General features: G+C 36.6%; 1 protein-coding gene across 3 annotated transcripts in view; it reads left to right on the top strand.

Annotated features, from left to right (window-relative positions):
* Positions 1–19972, top strand: part of LEMD3 (LEM domain containing 3) — a 74190-nt gene that overhangs the window by 36568 nt on the left and 17650 nt on the right. For all 3 annotated transcript variants that reach the window (XR_006742865.1, XM_036458993.2, XM_036458991.2), the window contains exons 3-4: positions 972–1038; positions 3270–3337. Coding sequence is in view for 2 of the 3 variants with exons in the window: in XM_036458993.2 (XP_036314886.1) it covers positions 972–1038; positions 3270–3337 (135 nt within the window). In the remaining variant the exon portion in view is untranslated. The remainder of the gene's footprint in view (positions 1–971; positions 1039–3269; positions 3338–19972) is intronic.

Genomic DNA, 19972 nt, shown 5'->3' on the forward strand with positions numbered 1-19972 from the left:
AATTTTAACTCATAGTATATACTTGTCAAATGTTTATTTTACTTTAATGGTTCATAAACTTATTCAGGTCCACTTTGGGAACTTAGGAGATGTTGAGGTTCAATCAAGGTGTCAGTACTCATTCCTTTATTATGTGGTTGAATCAGATTAAACAAAACATGAAGGGCAGTCTGGAAGAAAATAGTGTCATAAGGACAATATGCATAAGCATGCTATTGTATAGGGCAGGGGGAATTGAGGAGCATTGTTTTGGTGGTTGGTGAAGTTTATTGTGTATGAAACCTTTTTTAGCACTAACCTTAGTGTCAATTTCCCAATCATCCTCAATAAAGTAAAATATATAAAGTGATTATTTAGATTTTAGGCTTAGGTTTCTTTAAAATATGGTAGCCATTTTTTAAAAAAAATCAATCTTTATTGTTCATATTGTTACAAAGGTTCCTCATTTCTTCCCCCCTCCACCAGGTTCCCACCCCACCCTCCGCCCCCTCCCCATCCCCCATTGTCCTCATCCATAGGTGCAGTTTATGTTCAGTCTCTTCCTCCCTCCCTTTCCCCGATAGTAAATCCCTTTTCAGATAGTAAATCAGTTACTTAGCATTTTCTCATATCAATAATACCACCACATGCCCAATGATACATTTCACACAAAAGACATTTCCAAATAGGTCAACCAGCCTCATCCAGGCCCCACCCAAGGCACTCACAGATCGACACCCCAGCCCTATACTAACTCAACACATCCAGATCTAAGCCTTCATCACTTGATTCAGCAGACCCTCAAGTTCCCACAAAAGTTTCCAGCCATGTCTGAGAGGCAGCCGTGGGGCTGGTAGCCATTTTTAAATATGAATTTGTCCTTTAGATTATAAATTTTCTTATGCTTTTCTTTTTGGGTAAGACTACTATTTGGTGTATGTGTTTTTCTTGGAGTTACCTAGATATTTTAAAATAATTTCTTTTAATTTTAGGAAAATGAAAAAAATCTTATGATGAACACTTTATACAAGCTTCATGATCGATTGGCACAGCTTGCAGGTAATTATTTTAACTAATTGTTTCTAAACGTGTTTTGAAAATTAAATTTGCATATGTAGCATATTGTAGCAATAGAAATAGTTTTTCTCAAGTCTAGTGTTATATTTGTGAGATATTTTCTCTTTAGACATTATTTGGAGTGGATTTTTATTTTTGTAGATAATATTTAATCAGGGGTTTTTTTTTTTTTCCTGCCTGCCACATGTATTAGTGAAAAATGTATGTATATAATATCATTCTAAAGTAAAATTAAAATTTTTCTGCATTAATATTAACAAAAATTCTGAAAGCTTAAAGTATAAATTAAATTGGGTAAGCAATGAATTAGTTAAAATCCTAGAATAAATATAAAAATGCAGATTTTTCTTTAATGGTTGTATATGTGTCATAAAGTAAATATAGTAGAATTTTTTCTTCCTGATTTATTGCATTTTCTTTATATTCTGCTCTTAGTAAGTCTTTGAAAGCTTTCAAGTATTAACTTATTTGCATATAGGTTATTAATAACAATAATATAGGTGAGTTGGTATTAAGTTTAGTACCTATAAGCTGTGGTAGCAGCTTCAAAGTTTGTTACTTTTTAACTTATTATACATTTTAACCAAGAGACTTTCTTCTTATAGAAGAGATTTTCTTCTTATAAACAGTTACAAGAAAAGAAAAATGTAATTGTTCATACTCTTGATGTAGTAGATCCTTTTAGTGGAAACCACATCATTGGTAGAAGCCTAGTAGTTAATGGGGAACTTTTCTTATTGCATGGAGGCATTTAGAATCCTGGCAGTTCCCCATCCTCTCATCAATCTTTATTTTATTAGTTTGGGTCCTTAATTTTGATTAGTTTTTTAGGTTCACAATTCTGTGTATATCACTAAAAGCCTTATTTGCATTGACTTTTGAACGGTCATATTTATACACTGGATGCTAATGACATTTATTTGGTATGCTGTAGCAACTAGAAATAGTTTAAGTACATACTTTAGCCAGGAATTCCTGATATTGCTACTGCAAGCGTCTACAGTTGTTTCTATAGCATTGTTTTTTATGAATATGTCAGCATAATCTGAAGTGCTTTTAAAGATATAGATTCCTTTCTATAAAGCAGGGTTTGGAAAAGTTTTCTGTGAAAGGGCCAAATAGTGTAGAACATTTTTAGGCTTTGTGGGCTAGACTGTCTCTGTCGCAACTACTCAATTCTGCCATTATAGCATGAAAGCAGCCATAGATAATACATAAATGAATGAGTGTGGCTGTGTTCCAATGAAACTTAATGTTTATACTAGTAAAATCCAGTGGTAGGCCAGATTTGGTCTATGAGCTATGGTTTGCTGACCCCTGCTGTAGATCTAAGGCATCTGAATTTCCAAGGATGCATTATAAAGTTTGAAACTTACTTGTTCATCTAATAGGCATTTGTTCCCTTTTTACAACTATACCACTAATAACTGGCTACTCTTAACAAAATTTATGAATAAGAACATGGTTTCTTTTATGATGGGAAAATTTGCCAAGACTTTTATTTTACTTTAACTATTGAACTTTTAGGTTAATTAAAGTTTTTTCAATTACTTGAAAGAAACAGGACAAGAAAAACTTAAATTTGAAGTTCATTATGAGGCTGATTGATCTCTAATAACCACAGATAACCTAAAAGAAAAGGCTTTGGATTCTCTTATAGCGACAAAAAAAGGAAAATTTGCTTTTCTGTAGAAACTAGATTATAGTCAGAATAGAATCTTATAATGATGTGTTAAAATAATTTTTAAGGCTTGTACACCACTTGTTAAAAATAGGCTTAGTTATGTTCTGAAAATGTATGTTTTAATTAAAACTTAATTGCATACTTTATCAGTTTTAGTGATAGATGTATATATTAGAACAATGAATTTTCCCACTTGAAAAATAATGAATTTGTGGAGGGCCTTCTGTGTGCCAAGATCTTTGGATAGGCATAGTGTCACATAGTTCCTACACAAGCTAACAATGTAGTTGGGAATATAAGAAGAAGATAAGTTCTTATCTAGACTGTAATGCATGTTAAAGGTTGTGGTTTATGTAAAGGTAATTATTTATATTACTTGGATTATTCCTAGGAAATATAAACAATGTTCATCTTTCTTTAGTGAATACAATAACTATAATTGTAATTTGTAATATATTTTGATTAATATTTGTTTTCTTCCATTGAACACCGTACTGATTCAAAATTAATAATATGCTAATCTTTCCAGGAGATCATGAATGTGGCAGTTCTAGTCAGAGAACACTTTCTGTCCAAGAGGCAGCTGCATATTTAAAAGTAAGCAGTGAAATTATAATTTTAATAACTATATTCTTAAAGTTTATATAAATAATAACTTATATCAAAAGTACCATTTATTTGCCCTAGCCAGATGGCTCAGTTGGTTAGATCATAGTCCTGTACACCAAAAGGATGCAGATTTGATTCCCTGTTAAGGCACACCCAGATTGTGGGTTTAATTCCCAGTCGGGGTGCATATGAGAGGCAATCAATCAATGTTTCTCTCTGCCCCTTCCTTTTTCTCTAAAAACAATAAAAAGCAAAACATCTTTGGATGAGGACTAACAAATAAAAATTTAAAAGTACCATTCATTTTATTAATTGCACTGTTAAAAGCTTGGGCCTACTCTTCGGTATAATGGGAGCAGATAGAAAAAGCAGAAATACTCAACATTTTTGTTTTAGTTTGCTTCTCTCTCTGAGACATTGCACATTAATTTGGAAGGAAACAAACAACAGTTGTGAGAGAGAAATTGAGATAGGTACATAGCATGTAAGAGCAAGTATGCATCTGAATTGTTATTTATTTCAGATCTGTTGCAGATTAATTTCATTTTAGGGTAATAAGAGAACTTTGCAGATGAATTTTATAAACCACTGTAAATGATACTTAGGAAATCCTAGATGAAAGGAAAGGTTAAGATGGATAGATATCATTCTGATTTACAAAAAGACAGTGGATTTTGAAAGCCATACTGGTGAGCTTCAGTTCTGTAAATAAAATTCCATAAAGATATGTGTACTTAAAATGGAAATGTTGATCTCCAGAAGCTGACATGATTCATTACCAGCGAGTCATGTCATATATTAGTATAGTACTTTATTTTTGCCTCTGTTTATTGTGGTCAAAAACAGATGAGATCTATCCTATTAACACATTTTTAAGTGTACAATACAGTATTGTTGACTACATGCACATCATTGTATTAAGACTTTTTCATCTTGTATGACTGAATCTCTATTCTCATTGCACAGCGATTATTCATTTCCCCTCTTCCTAGTCCCAGGCCACCACCATTACACTTTGTGACTGGCTAATTTCACTTAGCATTAGTGCCTTCAAAGTTCATTTATCCGTGTTGTAACATGACATATATTTTTTAAGGCTGAATACTATGTGTGTGTGTGTGTGTGTGTGTGTGTGTGTGTTTGTGTAAAAACTCCCATTTTCTTTTATCCATCAATCTGTAATAGATAGTTAGGTTGCTTCCACTTCTTGGCTATTGTAAATAATAGCAGAGTGAACATGGGATGCAGATATGTCTTATATCCTCTTTTCAATTCTGTGGGATACATATTTAGGAGTGGGGTTAAATGATAGTTTTTAATTAAAAAATATTTTTTAATTGATTTCAGAAAGGAAGAGGGAGATAGAAACATCAATGATGAGAGAGTATCATTAATTGGCTGCTTCTTGCACGCCCACTCTGGGGATTGAGCCCACAACCTGGCATGTGCTCTGACGGAATTGAATTGTGATCTCCTGGTTCATAGGTCGATGCTCAACCCCTAAGCCACACCAGCTGGGCTATTTTTAATTTTTTAAGGAAACTCAATACTGATTTCTATAGCAGCTACAACATTTTACATTCCCATTAATAGTTTGCAGGTGTTCCCCTTTCTTCATATCCTTGAAAACACTTGTTGTTTTTTAAATAATGGTCATGCTGACAGTTGTAAGGTGATAACTCATTGTGATGTTTACTTACATTTTCCTGATGATTAGTGATGTTGAGTATCTATTGAACATTTTTATGTCTTTAAAGAAATGTTTATTCAAATCCATGTCCATTTTAAAATCACGTTATTTGATTTTGTTTTTGTTATAGAGTTGTAGGAGTTCCTTATTTATTTTGGATATTAACCCTGATCAGATAGATGGTTTGCACATATTTCCTCCCATTCTGTAGGTTGCCTTTTTACTCTGTTGAATGTTTCCTTTACTGTGAAGAAGCTCTTTAGTTCAATATAGTACCACATGTATGTTTTGCTTTTGTTGCCTGTGCTTTTGGTGTCATGTCCAGAAAGTCATTGCCAAGACATAAAATAAAGCTTTACCCTGTATTTTCTTTTAGGAATTAAAAAAAAAAAAAAATTCTCATCTGAAGATACTTTTCATACAGAGTGGAAGGGAGGGATAAAGGTGGCAGTAATGGGGGGTCAGAGAGAGAGAACCATTGACATGATACACATCGATTGGTTGCCTCCTGCACGTGCCCAGGGTTTGAACCCACAACCAAGGTATGTGCTTTTGATCAGGAATCAAACCTGCCATCCTCAAATCTGAGAGCCAATACTCTAACCACTGAGCAAAACTGGCCAGGGCTCTTTTAGGAGTTTTATAGTTTCACTAGTGTCCTGGTACACAGATTCATGTACATTGAAAGGAAATTAATTAGAAGAAATATTTTAATATCACTATTGGCAACTTGCTAATGAAAAGATGATGAGTTTCCTATCTACCTACTCTAAGACCTCTGTGAGGATCAAATGAGATGAGGCACGGGAAAACACTTCACAAACATTTGGTTAAACTGCAAAATATTTTTGCACCTGGCTATAAAGTACTTGGGTTCCTGGGCTGAAGAATCTCCAAGGAGGCTAGTTGCTAGGGAGAGGAAGCCAGGCGCTGCAACATGATGTCAGTACCCAGTGCCCACAGCGAGCAGGTGACCGAAACAGTAGACAGTTTCTGGGCTGGGCTGTGGGCTGCATTTTATGCCATGGGGTCTTGGCACCATTGGCTGAAATTTGGTGGGGTATTGCTCTAGGGCAGGCATCTTCAAACTATGGCCCGCGGGCCACATGCGGCCCGCAGAGGAGTTTGATCCGGCCCGCCAGGTTTTTTGGGCAGTGAGCGCAGCCGAGGTGTTACAGTAGGAATTAGTAGTTCATATAGTCCGGCCCTCCAGCTCTCTGAGGGACCGTGATCTGGCCCCCACTTTAAAAAGTTTGAAGACGCCTGCTCTAGGGTTATAGAAGGGCCTGTGTCCTACTTGGGGGAAGCCAAGTGTTGGTTTGTTGGCGTCAGGTCTATGTGCTGTTTATTTTTAAATGGCCAGTACATGTCATGACAGCACCTGTGTTGAGTGTCTGCCCCCTATGATGGTCAGTTCACATCATAGCTACTGGTTGGATGGATGGAAACTTAGCCTTTTATATATATAGATGTGTTATGTTTAAGTCTTTATTTTGGGTTGATTTTTGTATTTGGTGTAATAAAAGAGTCCGATTTCATTCATTTACATGTGGAAATTTTGGGTTTTTTTTTCAACATTGTTGAAGAAACTTTTTCCTATTGTGTGTTCTTAGCATCCTTGTAAAAAATCAGTTTATCATATGTGCATGAATTTCTCTATTTTCTTCCATTGACTTAAGCCTATCTTTATGCTAGTGCCATATTATTTTGATTACTGTAGCTTTGTGATATGTTTTGAAGTCAGGAAGTGTGAGGCCTCTAAAATTGTTGAATAATTCTTGCATTTCAGGAATAAATTCCACTTGTTCATGGTGTATCATTCTTTTACTGTGCTGTTTAATTTGGTTTGCTATTATTTTGCTAAGAATTTTTTTGCATTTATATTTATTAGGGATATTGGTCTGTATTTCTTATAGTTCTTTGTTTGACTTTGGTATCAGAATAATGTTGGCCTCATAAAATAAGTGTGGAGGTGTACCCTCCTCTTAAATTTTTTGGAAGAATTTGAGAATGATTAGTGTTAATTCTTATTCTCTTCTGATCCTTTGTATTTGTGTGACATCAGTTGTAATATTCTCTTTTATTTCTGATTTATTTGAATCTTCTTTTTTTTTATTTAAGGCTTTGCCAATTTTCTGATCTTTTGGGGGGAAAAAAAAAAACAACATTCTGTTTTACTGATTTACCCCACCCCCATTTTGTTTAGTTCAGCTCTAACTTTATTATTCCCTTCTGCTAATATTAACTTATTCTTTTCTTAGTTTCATGAGGTACAAAATTGAGTTGTTCATTTGAGCTCTTTCTTTTTTAATGTAGGCATTTACTAATAAACTTGTTTCAATACTGTTTTTCTTGTATTCCATAAGAGACTGTTGGGCTTGCTGAATCTGAATGTCCCTTTCTTTCCATAGATCTTCATCATTATTTCTTCAGATATGCTTTTTTCACCTTTCTCTGTCCTTCTTTAGGGTCTTCCATAATGCATATAATATTCTGATTGATGATAGCCTCTAAGTCAGGGGTCCTCAAACTTTTTAAAGTGGGGGCCAGATCACGGTCCCTCAGAGAGCTGGAGGGCCGGACTATATGAACTACTAATTCCTACTGTAACACCTCGGCTGCGTTCACTGCCCAAAAAACCTGGCGGGCCGGATCAGACTCCTCTGTGGGCCGCAGTTTGAAGACGCCTGCTCTAAGTTATTTAAGCTTCCTTCAGTCTTCTTTATTGTTTTTTCTTTTTGTTTCTCTGACTAAATAATTTCAAATGACTTATCTTTGAGTTCCTTGATTCTTTCTTCTGCTTGATCAAGTCTGCTGTGGAATCCATCTAGTGAAATTTTCAATTCAATTATTATATTTTCCAGCACCAAAATTTCCATTAAAAAATGGTTTATTACCTTAGCTGGTTTGGCTCAATAGATAGAGCGTGGGCCTACGGACTGACGGGTCTGGGTTGGATTCCGGCCAATGGCACAAGCCAGGGTTGTGGGCTCAGTCCCTCGTAGGAGGCGTGCAAGAGGCAGCCAGCCAGCCAATTGGTGATTCTCTCTCATCATTGATGTTTCTATCTCTCTCTGTCTCCTTTCCTCTCTGAAATCAATAAAAATGTTAGAAAAATTATTTCTCTTTATTTCTATTCTCATTTTATTTATGCATTATTGTCCTGAGCTCATTGAGCATATTTATGATGGTGATTTTGAATATTTTTGTCAGGTAATTTATATTCAGTTTCTTTAGGGTCAGTTTCTGGAGATTTATTTTGTTCCTTTAGTTAGGCCATATTTCCTTGTTTACTTTTTGTGCCTTGCTACTTTGGGTTGCAATGTATGCGTTTTAGAACAGCCATATGTCCCAGAGTTTATTCAGAGGAAACCTTCAACTCAGAAATTCCAGGGTCTCCTTAAATCTTTTCTCGGAATGCTGCTTTTTGTGGGTATACATTTCTAAATAGAAGTTTTTGTGTTTCTTTTTTAAGGAGCTTATAATTTCTTGCTCCCTCTGGTGTCTGTCTGTTGTACTGCAGGTCCTCTGGGGCAATAGCAGTTTTTTTTGTTCTCAGCAGCATCCATCCATCTACATAGATTATGTTGGGTCTTGTCAGTGTTCTGAGACAGGTGCTGCAGGTACTAATCCCTTGGGTATCTCTCTAAGAAACTGGAACATTGGATACATGTTTCAACTCTTTCCCTCCTCAGGGAGGAGCCAGGAGTTTAGAGTTTTCTCCCACTCATTCTTGACTGAGCTGTGGGGAGGAGCAATGATGAGTGCCTGTGTGCTAGTTCAAACTGTTCCTTGCCTTTGTTCTTGGCAGTTTCCATCTTGGTGCCCTTACTTGTCAATGCCTAAATCCAGGCAAGACTGAAACCAGTCCCTCTGGTAGCTCCCCCAAAAGTCTGAACTTTAGACATATGGTTCAGTCTTTTCTTCCCATCCTCAAGGAGAATCTAGGAGTTGGGAATTTTGTCTAACTGCACCATTCTGTGCCAGGAAAAGGGACTCTGCTGAGTGAACGCTATAAATTTTTCTACTGGCTTCCATGCAGCTAGTTTCTTTTGGGTCTGGATGCAGGAGCCTCTTGATGGGATTTTAGATCTATTACAAAGGAAATTTGTATATTGTTGAATTACTGTCTCCTGGGGGAAGGAGGGTCTGGGACTTCCTATTCTGTCATCTTGCTGATATCCATGCTTTTCAACAATTAAGAATGTAATATAGTTCTAAGTCTTGATATACTTGCCATATAGTAGCTTCCCAATGTTTTTATTTCTTCCTTATTGGTTCCTAAGTATTAATGACATATATAGATAGCCAATAGATGTTAAGACTACCTATATTATAAAAAGCCAGTGGCCGTAACACTGGAATGATCAAATGAACGGTCACCAGGAGGTGCATTGATGGGTCCTGCGGGGGGACTCTGGGTCTCACTCTATTTCACGTGCTGGGCCTCTAGTATAATATGATGGAGATTAGATGACTCACATAGAAACTGTTTGTCTTGGTCAAGTCCCTTTACTTTTCTGTACCTGTTTCTCAATGTGATACTTGTCAGAGTTGCTGGAGACTTAAGTGCATATATTAAATGACCTAGCTCAGTGCCTAATGATTATAGTAGCTTCCCAATATGTTTTTATTTCTTCCTTATTGGTTCCTAACTAATTAAATCAATGTCACCTGGAAAGAGGTTCCTAATAACATGCTACAGAATTTGTCTCTCAGCCTTGTTCTTGTCTTTATTTTCAGTTTTGACCTAGATGACAGACAAATTTGTTGGTAGTATAATACCTAAAGGATTGGATAAAGAACCAATCATAAATTGGAAGAAACTGGTATCAAACAGTGATGATAGTAGATATGCGTATTTTAGGCCTTCTGCTTCATTGAGATAAATTTGTACATTTCAAGTATTTGTCCTATGGTTTCACCATCAGTACAGTTAGTTATTGCATTCATTCAGAAGTAAATAGACCATTCCTATTGGTATAAGCTAAATTTTCCTCCAGCCTATATTATGTTACCAGTATAGTATTAGTAAATGTTTAATAAAATGAGAGAATAAATAAGCCTCATTTAATTTTTATTTTCTTAAAATTGATTCTTTACAGTCTTTTTATTTTCCTCACCTTCTCCTTTAGAGGAAACTTAAATAAACATAACAGTTAATTTAAATAAGTTAACCATTCTTTTTCTAACTCCCCCAATGTCTTGAGAATTTTATTCTCATTTTTCAGATTGAAAGGCTGTTTGTATGAAAAGTTAAGAGGTCCCTCTGGTGGAACATTTAGGAAATACATAGCATTATATTGAAAAAACATAGATTGTTTTTGTTTGTTTGTTTCCTCTAACCCCTAAGATCTTCCAGTTTTATTTTAGGAAAACACACTCCAGGCCCACCTGGTGTGGCTCAGTGGTTGAGCATCGACCCATGAACCAGTAGGTACTGGTTTGATTCCCAGTCAGAGCACATGCCCTGCTTGTGGGCTTGATCCCCCAGTAGGAGGCGTGCAGGAGGAAGCCAATCAATGTTTCTTTCTCATCTATTTTTCTATCTCTGTATTCCTATCACTTCCTCGCTCTCTAAAATCAATAAAATATATTTTTTTTTAAAAAAAGATCATTCTAGATCAATGAGGGCAGATTCAGAGATGAACAGATACAGATTGGTTTTTAAGTTAATTGGTGGGAGCTTTGTGTGCCAGCTTTCCAATAGAAATGGTGTAGCGAATGGGTGGTTAATATCCTTGGTAAATTTAAAAACCTATTTAATTGTAAAAACAGTATGTTTAAGATTTGTGGGAGGGAAAAAAGGAAATAAGTTAGCTACAAATGTGCCAAATTATGGGGCTAGATAGACTTTTATGGCTGAGCTTAAAATGCTAATCGCTGTTAATAAAATTGTGTACTTGTGGGAAAATAAGTGTTCATGGAAATGGACTAAGGGAGAAGTTTCATAATGATTACAACTTACCCAGTACAGCAGGTCCTTGAATAATATCGTTTCATTCAATGTCATTACATTATAAACTTGACTAAGGGCCCGATGCATGAAGATTTGTGCATGGAGGGTGGGTTCCTCAGCTCAACCTGCACCCTCTCCAATCTGTGAGCCCTCAGGAGAGCCTTCTCCAATCCCGGAGTTTCTGTCTATCTTTCAATCTTAGGAGCGAATTGTCCGAGAGCCCAACCCAGTGTGGTTTGGTGCTCACAGAATATTAATAGAGATCTTTTTCTTTCTTTTTTCCTTTCTTTCTTTCTTTGCTCCATTGGTGGAGATTTCCTAGAAGTTGCAGGATATCTTCCTTTAATTTTTCCTCAACACTTTGATTTTATTTATGTCTCTCACCTTTGTGTTCCCTACATCCTATACCAGAACAGTAACTTACTCCAGGCTCACTTTGCTTTAGTGTCTAGGAGATGCTAAAACGCGTCTGGTACTAGAACTACAATTCTCAGCATTTCTGTTGCTCACCGTGCTCTTGGTTTCCGCTTCTGGTCCAGAGGCTGTAGAAACCAAAAGGACTGTGAACTCCAGCCAACCACCCCCAGGCCAGGCTGACAGGACCGGACACTCCAGTTGTGTTCCCAGGACCCCAGCCGCTCAGCGCCATTGTATGTGTGCACTGGCCACAGGCTTGAAGCAGGTGGGGTCCCAGGGATGTCTGCCCGTCCCACTCCTGACCACTCGGCACCTGCATATGTAGGCCCTGAGCAGCCAGGGGTGGGGGTGAGGGGGAAGTCCCACCCTGTCCCTGGCTGCTTGACGGTGTGGCGCTTGCCCACAGGCCCACCATCTTTGTTGGGTTAATTTGCATACTCATTCCTGATTGGTTGTGGGCATCGTGGAGGTACGGTCAATTTACATATTTGTTTATTATTAGTATAGATGAGATGCCATAGGAACTTAAATCTTGTTTATATCACTTTAGCCTATGGTAAAATTGGTCTTGTTATGTCATTTCATTTAAAATTGTAGAACCTATGCATGACATAAAATAAGGACTTAATGTACATTTTATCTTAGTACTTTCTCTGTGTTACTTCTAATATCATAATGATACATCAAGGTCAGTGTATCAGACCCACTTTATTAGGAAATTAATCTCTGAGGGATTTAATAAGTACGTCATCCAACTAGTAAGCGATGGAACTGGAAATTAATCACTATATTGTTCTGCTTCTTAAATGGGAGAGCTGAGTTCATAGCCTCTGTCTCCATCTATTGGATGGACAGGGGACTGACTATAAATAATGGTTGGAATCTGAAGAAGTGATTAAAGTAGATGCATCTACATAAATGAGGTTTGGTGTTTTGTTTTTGTTTTTGTTTGTTTTTAATCCTCACTTAAATGAGGATTAATAAGTAATCAATAATGGAGTCATGATTTGATCCCAGATCTGCTTGATTCTGAGGACTATGTTCTTTCCATTATTCTTGGAGATGAAAGATCAAGTTCCCACTGAATGATCAAGTTAAATTATATTCACTCTTACATTGATTTTTGTGTGTCATATTTTAATTAATTTAAAAGGTAGCATTTGATGTATAGCATATGTTATCTCACAATTAACCAGAATGTTTACTAACTGGAAAGCCACATTGCTATTATGAACATGTATTTTGTCCATTTTGTAACTGTCCTCAATATGTTTTAATATTTGCTTGACTTACTTTTAGCAGTTTCATTTCCCCTTCTTTTTAATTTTTTTGATGAGCTGAGTCTTTTATAGAAACGATATTATTTTTATACTTTGAAACTGTAATCCATGTTCAAAGCATCTGGTTTGGGTTTTAAATACACATTTTTGGGGCCCTAGTCAATTTTGTGTTCAGTGTTGAGAGCATCAGCCCAAGCACCAGGGGTCACAGGTTTGATTTCCAGTCAAGGGCATGTACCTGGGTTGCACGGGAGACAGCTAATTGATGTTTCTCTCGCACATCGATGTTTCTCTCTCCCCACTCCCAACCCCCTTTTTCCTTCCCTCCCTCTGAGAGGAAGAGGGAGAGATATAGAAAAATCAGTGATGAGAGAACATCATTGGCTACCTTCTGCACGCCCTCTACTGGGGATTGCAAAATCTGGGCATGTGTCCTGACTGGGAATCGAACCCTAACCTCCTTCCTCGATCATGGGCTCATGCTCAAGCACTGAGCCACACCAGCCAGACTAAAATTTATATTTAAAATATACAGCTAGTAAACTTGGAAATTTATTTATTTCAACATTATTTGAAATGTGTATAGTCTAGCCTTCAAAATTCTATATAAGGATGCAAAAGTGTCATAATTTTCTGCATATTGAAGTAATGTAAGTTGAAGCTCATATATACACATCCCAGTAACTAAAGTCTATACATTTCATTGAATTTTAAAATATGTCTTTGAAGTCTGCTATAGTGCCTGTGTTTGAAGGATTAAAGTCTTTGAAAGAAACTAAATGAATACAAAAATCTTTTTAAAAAACCTATATATTACAAAGGAGAATCAATGCAGTATCTCCAGCTTCATGGATAACCCATATTAATCTTGTTTTGTGGATTTTGAAAGTCCTGTATACTGTGCTGATCCTGTTAACAATAAGAGGTTAACAACAATAACTAATAATAGAATAATTAAAAAATGTACTATAATAAAAGTTATGTGAATGTCAGTCACTCTTTTCAGAGAATTACTTACTATAAAGTCTTCATATAGGCTCAATGCTTTCTGGTACAACACATTACCATCAATCAGAATAGGATTTCTGCTCACGTCTTCCACCCAAAATTTATTGCCTTTTTTATCTTACTAAGCACTTATTATGCACTGTGGTTATAACATTTGCATTTTTGAGGTGTGATAGCATGAGGTTTTTTTTGTGTGTTTTTTTTTCTTTTTCCTTTTTCATACTTTTGACGGATAGAAGATTTGATTTTAATGTAGATCTTGGCAACTTCAGCATATAATTTTTTTCTTGTTATATCAAGAACTTTCACCTTTTCAATTAAAGGAAACATTTTATGGCTTCTCTTTGGCATATCTGAATTGCCAGTATCACTACTCTGGTATTTTGGGGTCATTATTAAATAAAAATAATTTTATTTGAACACTAGTACTGTAATACTGCAACAGTTTATCTGATAACTGAAAAGGCTAGTGTATATATTGTGAACACACAATAAAAGGATGTTTCACATCCTGGATAGGATGGAATGGGAACAGCATGAGATTCTATTACAACACTCAGAATGGCAGGTAACTTAAAATTTAGGAATTGCTTATTGAATTGTTTATTTCTGGAATTTTCCATTTAATATTTTTGGATCGTGGTTGACTGTAGGTGACTGAAACTGAGGAAAGCGAAACCAAGGTTTAAGGGGGACTACTGTAGTTTGTGCTTTAGCTAATCTTGATTCATGCAATATAATTAGAATTATGTTCTCTTGATGTTTTTTTATCAGAGGTTTTTTCTTCTCTAGTTTTAGAGCAATGATTATGAATTTTGTTTGATTTTTAGTTATGCACGTGATTTCTAGTATATTTATAACAACAATAATTGTCTGAAATTATTTTTGTGTAATTTTATTGTATAATATTTTAAAGCTATATTAAAACAGAAATCACTTCATTTTCTAGTTTTTACTCACAAGAATATAACTTTTATAGTTATAAATAAATGTAAATTAAATGTAGTTTTACTATTTTATGCATATAGCTGTTTAGATCTGTTTATTTCTGGGTTCATAATATTCCATTGAAATGATTTTATATATAAACCACTTCTCATTTATTTAATAATTAATTACATTGGCAACTTTTAAAATTTTTATAAATAATACTTAAATAATTACACTTTCTTTTTCAAATAACAGATAGCCTGTAATTATCTTTTCCATCTAGAAAAATCCTGGTATTAATTACACCTAAGTAATAATGCCTGGCAAGATTAGTTCTGCTTATAAAACACTAGAGACCTGGTACATGAAATTCATGTATGGGGGGACGGGTGTCCCCCTCAGCCCAGCCTGCACCCTCTCCAATCTGGGACATCTTTCTTATAATCCAGGACTGCTGACTCCCAACTACTCACCTGCCTGCCTTCCTAGTTGCCCCTAACTGCTCCCCTGCCAGCCTGATTGCCCCTTATTGCCCTCCCCTGCTGGCCTGGTCACCCCTAACTGCCCTTTCCTGCAGACCTGATCCCCTGCAACTGCCTTCCCCCACTGACCCAGTCACCCCTAACTGCCCTCCCCTGCCAGCCTCATTGCTCCTAACAGGCTTTCCCTGCTGGTCTGCTCCCCTCTCCCCCAACTGTTCTCCCCTGCAGGTCTGGTCACCCCCAACTTCCCTCCCCTGGAGGCCTGGTCACCCCCAACTTCTACAGGTTTGCTCCCAACTGCCTTCCCTTGTGGGCCTGGTCCCTTCTCCCCCTCCTCAACTGCTCTCCCCTGCAGACCTGTGTCTCCCCCCCCAACTGCCCTTCCTTGCAGGCCTGGTCACCCCCAACTTCCCTCCCCTTCTGGCCATCTTGTAGCATCCATCTGTGTCCACAAGGAGGCTCCATCTTGTGTGTTGGAGTGACAGTCAATTTGCATATTACTCTTATTAGATAGGATTTTAAAATTTTACATATTAAAATTACCAATTTTATATTAGGAAGTAAATTTACTGATCAAATGAGAACTTTGTGATTTCAGTGCCACTGAAGAATCTGTTTATGAAATGTAATAGCTATTACTTACTGACTTTAAAAACAGAATTATTTCTACTTTTAGAAGTTCATCCTTTTCACTTCACGTAGTATATGAAAACATATTTTTTAATAGAATATAAGCTCTGTGAGCATAGGGAATTTTGATTGTTTTGTTTGGTGATACATCATTAGGTCCTAGAACAGCACCTAACCCATAGTGAATCCTCAATAAATATTGAAAGAAAGAATTTTCAAAGAATTTTCAGCCCTATCTGATATATTAAAATATTAACTGGAAACACTTTACATGTTTATTAATAAGAGGTTGATTGATTAAAGTATAAAATAGCCATACAATGGAATATTGTTTTGTTATAAAAACTTGGGATTGTTTTGTTTGCACTGACCTCATTTTGTGAAAAAAGCAAGTGAAAAACAGTAGATGTGATGTGATACATCTACTTTTATTTTTAATAATTTGATTAAAAATAAATTATTTTTATTTTATTTTTAATTTTCTAAATACATTATTTTCTTTTTTTCTTTCTTTATTATTATTATTATTTTCTAAATCCTCACCTAAGGATCTTTTTCCATTGATTTTCAGAGAGCGTGAGAGAGGGAAAGACAGAGAGAAATATCAATGTGAGAGGAACACATTGGTTAATTGCCTTCTGCACTCGTCTGGAGTATGGCCCAGGCTGGGGAGGAACCTGCAACTAAGTTATCGATAAATGCCCTTGACCACAATCGAACCAGGACTGTCAGTTCACAGGCCTACCCTCTATTCACTGAGCCAAACCAGCTAGAGCTACCGCTGGTAACTCTAGTACTCCTGAAATGTCTGAGGAACATAAATGTCTTGTTTGTGGGATATTTAATTATTTATTGTTTCTTTGTTTATTTATATTTAGATGCATAATTACCATATTAGAAATCAAAACAAATTTATATAATTGTTTAAAATATTACATTTTAACATGCAGTTTTATGAAAAATACATTTTTCAAAAAATTGAGTGAGAAGTGCCATTTCACATTTTTTGCCAATTAAAACAAAATTCTTTTTTGTTTAAAATATTAGGTATGTCTCCTTTTCCCCCTGTTGATCTCTCCCCTGCACTCCCAACCTCTAGCACATGCCCTCAACCCTAGTGTCTGATATTTTGCTGCTTGTTAATTCTTCTAAGATTTTTTATAGTTTCCTGTCTTATATTTAAGTCCTTTATCCATTTTGAGTTTATTTTTGTGTATGGTGTAAGTTGGTGGTCTAGTTTAGCAGTTGCCAACAACTAGTTGGCTACCGCTAGTTTAAGGAAACGTTGGAGCAGCGGTTGGCAACTGCTGGTCTAGTTTCATTTTTTTGCATGTATCAGTCCATTTTTCCCAACACCATTTATTGAAGAGACTGTCTAGACTCCAATGTGTATTCTTCCCTCCTTTGTCAAATATTAACTGAGCAAAATGGCTTGGGTAGATTTCTTGGTTCTCTGTTCTGTTCCATTAGTCCACATGTCTGTTCTTGTGCTAGTAGGCAGTTTTGAGAACAGTGGCTTTGTAATATAGCTTGATATGTGGTATTGTGATCCTCCAACTTTGTTCTTCTTTCTCAGGATTGCTGCGGCTATTCGGGGTCTTTTTTATTCCATATGAATTTTTGGAGATTTTTTTCTAGGTCTGTGAAATAAGCTGTTGGTGTTTTAATGGATACTGCATTGAATCTATAGATTGCTTTGGGTAGAATGGACATTTTAATGATGGTGCTTCTAACAGTCCATGAATATGATATATTTTTCCATTTGTTTATTTTTCCCCCTATCTCTCTTTTTTCAACGTCCTGTAGTTTTTTGAGTCTTTTACCTCCTTAGGTAAGTTTATTCCTAGGAATTTTAATTTTTTTGTTGCAATGGTCAGTGGGATTGTTCTTTAGTTTCTCTTTCTACCGTATTGGCATATAAAAAAGCCATCAATCTCTTGGCATTAATAATGTACCTTGCTGCATTGCCAAATTCATTTTTTAAGTCTAGTAGTTTTTTGATCGTGTCCTTAGGGTTTTCTATGTATAGTATCATGTCATCTGCAAATAATGACAGATTTACTTCTTTTCCAATTTGGGTGCCTATTTTAAAAAAATTTCTACTTGTCTAATGACCATGGCTAGCACTTCCAGTACTGTGTCAAACAGGAGTGGTGAGAGTGGGCATCCCTGTCTTGTTCCTGTTCTTAGGGGAAATGATTCTAGTATTTTCCCATTGAGTATTATGTTGGCTATTAGTACAGGTTTGTCATATAAGGCTTTTATTATGCTGAGATATGATCCCTCTATTCCCACTGTGCTGAGAATTTTTATCAAGAAAGGGTGTTTGATTTTTTATGGTCCCTAGGCATGGCCTGCAATCAAGGCCATCTTCCCTGACTGCCCGCAGCTGGCCCAACCTCCTACTGCTGCCCATCCCAATTCCCGTACGCTATCAGGTGATCAGTGCCTGCTGGCTGGGGGGAGGAACTGAGAAGTCAGCTGTTCCACCTGCCTACCTCCCACTACTACCCACCCCTGGTTTCCCATTTGCCCTTGGGTATTGGGAGCCTGACTACCCGGGGAGGGGACCAAAAGTTCAGCTGTTCGCCTGCTTGCCCCCACCGCAGGTTGCCCTCTGTGTGTTGGGCAACCAGTGGAGCAAGGGCTTTGGCCTGGTGCCACCTGCAACCCCTGCCACCCACCCCCAGTTCCTTGTTTGCCATTGGGTGATCTGAGCCTATCGGCTGGGGAAAGGTACCTAGAAGTGGTCAGTGCACCTCATAGTGACTGGTCAAGGGGTTGTTCTGGTTCACCATTGGGGTCAATTTACATAGTACCCTTTTATTATATAGGATAGAGGCCCAGTGCACAGGTGTGGGCTGGCTGGCCTGCCTTGATCAAGTAGGGGATCCTCACTGGGGAGCAGGGCCAGCCAGAGCGAGGGGCTGTGGGCAGTTTGCAGGCTGTCCACATCCCCGATAAGGGTGGGGTTCCCTGCTAGGGGGCGGGACCAGTCGGTGCCATCATTCTGATCTCCAGTCATTCTGGTCGTTCCGCCATTTCAGTCGCTGGGCTTTTATTAAATAGGATTGATATGATTATGTGATTTTTATCTCTCAGTTTATGTGATGTATCCCATTTATTGATTTGCAAATATTGTACCAGTCTTGCATCCCTGGAATAAATTCCACTTGGTCATGGTATATGATCTTTCTAATGTAATGCTGGATCTGATTTGCTAGAATTTTGTTGAGGTTTTTAGCATCTGTGTTCATCAGGGATTGGCTTGTAATTCTCTTTCTTTGTAGTGTCTTTATCTGGTTTTGGAATTAGGGTAATTATAGCTTCATAGAAAGAGCTTAGAAGTATTCCTTCCTCTTGAATTATTTGGAATAGTCTGAGGAGAGTTTTAGTTCTTCTCTTTAAATGTGGTAAAACTTCCCTGTGAAGCTGCCTGGCCCAGGGCTGTTGTTTGCTGGAAGCTTTTTGTTATTACTGCTTTAATTTCATTGGTGGTTATCAGCCTATTCAGGTTATTTTATTCTTCCTGAATGAGATTTAGAAGGTCATTATTTTCTAGGAATATGTCCATTTCTTCTGGGTTGACCAGTTTAGTTTGTTGGAATAGAGTTGTACATAGTATTTTTATTTTATTTTATTTTTTTACAATCATTTGTATTTGTGTGGGGTCTGTTGTTATTTCACCTTTTTCATTTCTGATTTTGTTTATTTGGATCCTCTCTCTTTGCTTTTTTTCTTTTTTTTTTCCCTCTCTGCTTTTTGATGAGCATCCATCTTATTTATTCTTTCAAAGAAACAGCTCTTAGTTTTATTGATTTTTTTGTTGTTGTTTGTTTGTTTGTCTTTTGGTCTTTATGTCATTTATTTCCACTCTGATCTTTATTATTCCCTTATTTTTGCTCACTCTGGGCTTTTCTAGTTTCTCTCTTTCTCATCCTTTAGTTGTAGGGTTAAATAATTTATTACCATTTTTCTTGGGTTTTTTTTGAGGTAGGCCTGTAGAGCTATGAACTTTACTCTCAGGACTGCTTTCACTGTGTCCCATAGATTCTGGATTTTTTGTTTTATTGTAATTTGTTTCCAGGATGCTATTTGTTTCTTCTTTGATCTCTTTGGTAACCCAATCATTGTTTAATAACATGCTATTTAGCTTCCAAGTGTTTGATTTTTTTTTCATTGTTTTTATTGTAGTTGATTTCTAATTTGATGCCATTCTGATCTGAG

The sequence above is a fragment of the Pipistrellus kuhlii genome, unplaced genomic scaffold, assembly GCF_014108245.1.
Source record: "Pipistrellus kuhlii isolate mPipKuh1 unplaced genomic scaffold, mPipKuh1.p scaffold_m20_p_3, whole genome shotgun sequence".
Classification (NCBI taxonomy): domain Eukaryota; kingdom Metazoa; phylum Chordata; class Mammalia; order Chiroptera; family Vespertilionidae; genus Pipistrellus; species Pipistrellus kuhlii.